Raw genomic sequence first — 4,203 nt, forward strand, 5'->3', positions numbered from 1 at the left:
TATTAATATCCATTGCAGAGTTGATGTTATACGGCTCGTTCAATGAATCGCTGGCCGTCTCAGTGAGCAGCCGTAAAACAGTGATTCTGTCCAAATTCCCTTTAAAATCTTAAATGATTCCCTTTGAGCTAAATTGACCTGTTTCCCTTACACTGCAAAAGATGCGAGACGCAAACGCAACTGTGATATACGTCTGTTTAGCACGTGTTTACACAGAAAAACAATGGAAAAGTAGCGCACTGGAGCCAGTTGCATAAACTTAGCCTCTATGTTAAGACAGTGTCTTAAGAACTAGTCCGAGCAACTAGCAGTTAATAAATGATAACCAGCCTTAAAGAAAAAAAAATTAGATGACTAACTTTTAAGACTAGTCTAGTCTAAATATTTTATGCAACCAGCCACTGTGATAAGGCTCTTGCAAATTAATTCTGTTCAGTGATTGTCCAAGAATTAACTGATAACTAGTTTGACCAACTAGCACAGGGGTACCCAAACTCTGTCCTGGAGGGCCGGTGTCCTGCAGAGTTTATCTCCAACTTGCCTCAACACACCTGCCTTTAAGTTTCTAGTATGCCTAGTGAGAGCTTGATTATCTGGTTCAGGTGTGTTTATTTGGGGTTGGAGCTAAACTCTTCTGGACACCGGCCCTCCAGGACCGAGTTTGGACACCCCTGAACTAGCAGTTAACAAAATCAGTCTTATATTTTGGATTCAGCTTAGACTAATCTACATTTTAATTTAACCGAATTTAAAAAAATTTGAGCGGTCTTAAAAAACTAAATTAGATGACTAACGTTTTAAGACTAGTATAAACCTTTTATGCAACCGGCCCTTGGAATGGAAAAGGCGGATAAATCAGCTCATCAATTTACAGTGTAAGGCTTGTCGCCTTTCATTGTCATTCCTATCGCATGTCCTCAATCTGGCAACCTGTGTGAGCATCGAGTCTAAGGAGGAGGAGCGGAAGAAACAACTCTCTCCACTATTTTGAATTTGGACCACAGCTCCTATTTCAGCTACTAGACGTCAATATTATATGCCACATCTTTGATGCCAAAAGAGGGTCTTCGTTGACGCAAGCTGTTGGTAAAATTGGCCCTTTATAAACTAACCTTGAGAGACATAAAATAAAAATTCTGCATTTCATCACCCTTTAAAAATGAAAAATACTGCATTTCTAATCATAAAGAATAAAAGCGAATGCACACCTGACTGCGGGTCCATGGTGAAGTACTGCTGGCCTCGAATCACTGAATACACAAGTTTGGCACTATTCCCATACGTTGGGTCATCAGCATCTGTGGCTGTCACTTGAATAACCGATGTGCCTAGGGAAAGAGAGAGAGACGAAATAAGAGATATTTTTGACAAACTCATGGTTCAATGAGCATGTGACCCTCCGTTTTTTCTTCCAAACACAGCTGACAGCAGTCAGAGGGCATTTGCGTGTGTGCAGCCGAGCGCAGTACCAATGTTGGCCATCTCAGGGATGGTGGCGCTATACGGACCGCCCTGGAACACAGGCGGGTTGTCGTTGATGTCTTGCACACGAATGATGAACTGGGATGAAGGCTCCAGGGCTCGGCCGGTCTGTCGGTCTGTTGCCGTGGCGATAAGGCGGTACTGGTCCTTTTCCTCACGGTCTAGGGGTTTGGTGACGTGGATGTTCCCCGTTCTGCTGTCAATGACGAAAACCGAACCGGCCCCCTCACCTTTTAATATGTATTTGGTTCGTCCATCACCTCTGTCCACACTTGAATGAAGCTGGAGGAATGAAGAAAAGATATGTCAGAAAATTCTCATTAACAAATTACATTTTTATGATGCCTGTATGTACAGTATAAAAGGCACTCATAATTCTATATGATATATATTGTATTACAACTGTTTTCACAATACTTTCATATATAATGTATTATATTCTAATAATTTGGTTGAAGACTTCAGCTAATTAATATATTTTAGCACAAATAATTTAATTATGTTCAAACATATTATTCCTGAATACTTAAAGAATCAGTACTATATAAAGATGCAAGTGATTCAGTAATATTAATATTTATATTATCTATTATTTTTTTATGTGTGCTGTCATTTGATATTAGGGGTGATTGAACATGCAAACTCAATATTAAATTCAATACAAACTAATGTTAAATTCAATATTATAATCTTTCTCAATATAAATATGTGACCCTGGACCACAAAACCAGTCTTAAGTCGCTGGGGTATATTTGTAGCAATAGCCAAAAATACATTGTATGGGTCAAAATTATTGATTTTTCTTTTATGCCAAAAATCATTAGGATATTAAGTAAAGATCGTGTTCCATGAAGATATTTTGTAAATTTCCTACTGTAAATATATCAAAACTTCATTTTTGATTAGTAATATGCATTGCTAAGAACTTCATTTGGACAGCTTTAAAGGCGATTTTCTCAATATTTTGATTTTTTAGCACCCTCAGATTCCAGATTTTCAAATAGTTGTATCTCGACCAAATATCCTAACAAATTACATCAATGGAAAGCTTATTTATTCAGCTTTCAGGTGATGTATAAATCTCAGTTTCGCAAAATTGACCCTTATGACTGGTTTTATGGTCCAGGGTCACATCTATTAAATATAACTTTTACTGCTTATTACTGTTGGCACACATATACCATTAAACATTTGTGGTCAGTATGATTTTTTAAAATAATAATAATAATAATAAATGTATTCGGCAAGGATGCATTGGATTTACATTTTAAATCACATTTTGAAATATATTAAAATAGAAATTAACAGTCATTTTAATTTGTAATAATATTTCACAATATTACCATTTGTACTGTATTTTTGATCACATAAATGAAGCCTTGGTGAGCATTAGAAACTTCTTTCAAAAACATTTAAAAAAATCTTACCAACCCCAAACTTTTAAACAAATTGCTTAAGCCACATACACATATTTATTTCTTATTCATAAATATTTGCTGCATACCTGAAAGATGGCATGTAGATCTAAAGTAGACTTTGAGATATGAAGAACAATATCCCTACATTTATAATGCATTTTATGCACAGGCACCACAGAAGGTGTTACCAAAATCTAATGCTATTTTCTCACTTGGCTAATATTCTTTTCTAAAAAAACATCCTGTGAAGATAATAACTTAAGAGACCAACTGGTTCCATATGAATAAATAACTCCATGAGGTAATGAGATGTGTTTGTTGCTTTCAGTAACTGAGATCCTCTAAGGCCAAACCACACAAATTTAATATCCGAGTATAAAAAATGATATTGGGAAAAACTGTCCATAATAAACGAGTGGCTTCCTCGTTTTTGCAGCCATTGCTAATAAAAAGGCATTTGCCTTTTAATAATTTCCGACAAAGTTATAATTGCTCTGGTTGAGCTCTGGGCAGGCAGACTGATCCAGGATCACTGTGAAAGGGCACCTTTCACCAGGGGCTAAAAAAGACCTCTGTATCCAGATCTCCAGTGTGCCTGATACGAGGAACACCAGGTGTTTTTGGACTGATAGAGGACTGATGATTGGCCGGGCAGAAAATTTATTAGCTCAGCCGACCAATAAGGTCACAGGGGAACTGTGGGGAACATTAACATGAATGTGCCAAATAAACGTGTAAAACCAGACATGCTTTGGCTACGTAGATCACAGTAGAATAGAAGCACAATGTTGCATACTGCAGTCTATTTTAATTTAAATATGGAAACATAACACAGCCTGTCATCACTGCAAATAAATAATGATAAAAATAGTTATTTTGCATATTTAATCCAGAAAATCGTTTTAACTCTTGGCAGTCTGATTAAATAATGATTCATAATGACATTAAAAATCATGGCTGATATTAGTTTATGGTTATTTATTTATATATACCCAAAAAGAAGACTATAAAAAGACCTAAGACGCATAAGGACTTTCACTGACACAACATGGACACAAATAAATCACTGAATCATTTGTTGAAAAGGTTCATTTGTATAACCTGTGCAAACTGATTCACTAAAAGGAATCGGACCCTTCAACGCTACATTCAAATGATGTTTTTAATTGTTCTCTTTGTTTGACTAGCAGAATTTGCAAACTTTAAGTGCAATCGCATTTTAATAAATAAAGAAACAAATAAAATATCATATTATATAAGCCACACATGTAAAACTATCATTGTAATTTTTAAGTTGTGACTG

At 35.9% G+C, this 4,203-nt stretch overlaps 1 protein-coding gene across 1 annotated transcript in view; it reads right to left on the reverse strand.

Annotated features, from left to right (window-relative positions):
• The window catches only part of LOC107664124 (cadherin-24-like), a 74,531-nt gene that overhangs the window by 29,551 nt on the left and 40,777 nt on the right, over window positions 1–4,203 (reverse strand). The window contains exons 3-4 of the mRNA XM_016454580.1: window positions 1,470–1,764; window positions 1,209–1,328 (exon numbers count right to left, since the gene is read on the reverse strand). Of these exons, the coding sequence (XP_016310066.1) occupies window positions 1,209–1,328; window positions 1,470–1,764 (415 nt within the window). The remainder of the gene's footprint in view (window positions 1–1,208; window positions 1,329–1,469; window positions 1,765–4,203) is intronic.

The sequence above is a fragment of the Sinocyclocheilus anshuiensis genome, unplaced genomic scaffold, assembly GCF_001515605.1.
Source record: "Sinocyclocheilus anshuiensis isolate Anshui unplaced genomic scaffold, SAMN03320099.WGS_v1.1 scaffold67, whole genome shotgun sequence".
Classification (NCBI taxonomy): Eukaryota; Metazoa; Chordata; class Actinopteri; order Cypriniformes; family Cyprinidae; genus Sinocyclocheilus; species Sinocyclocheilus anshuiensis.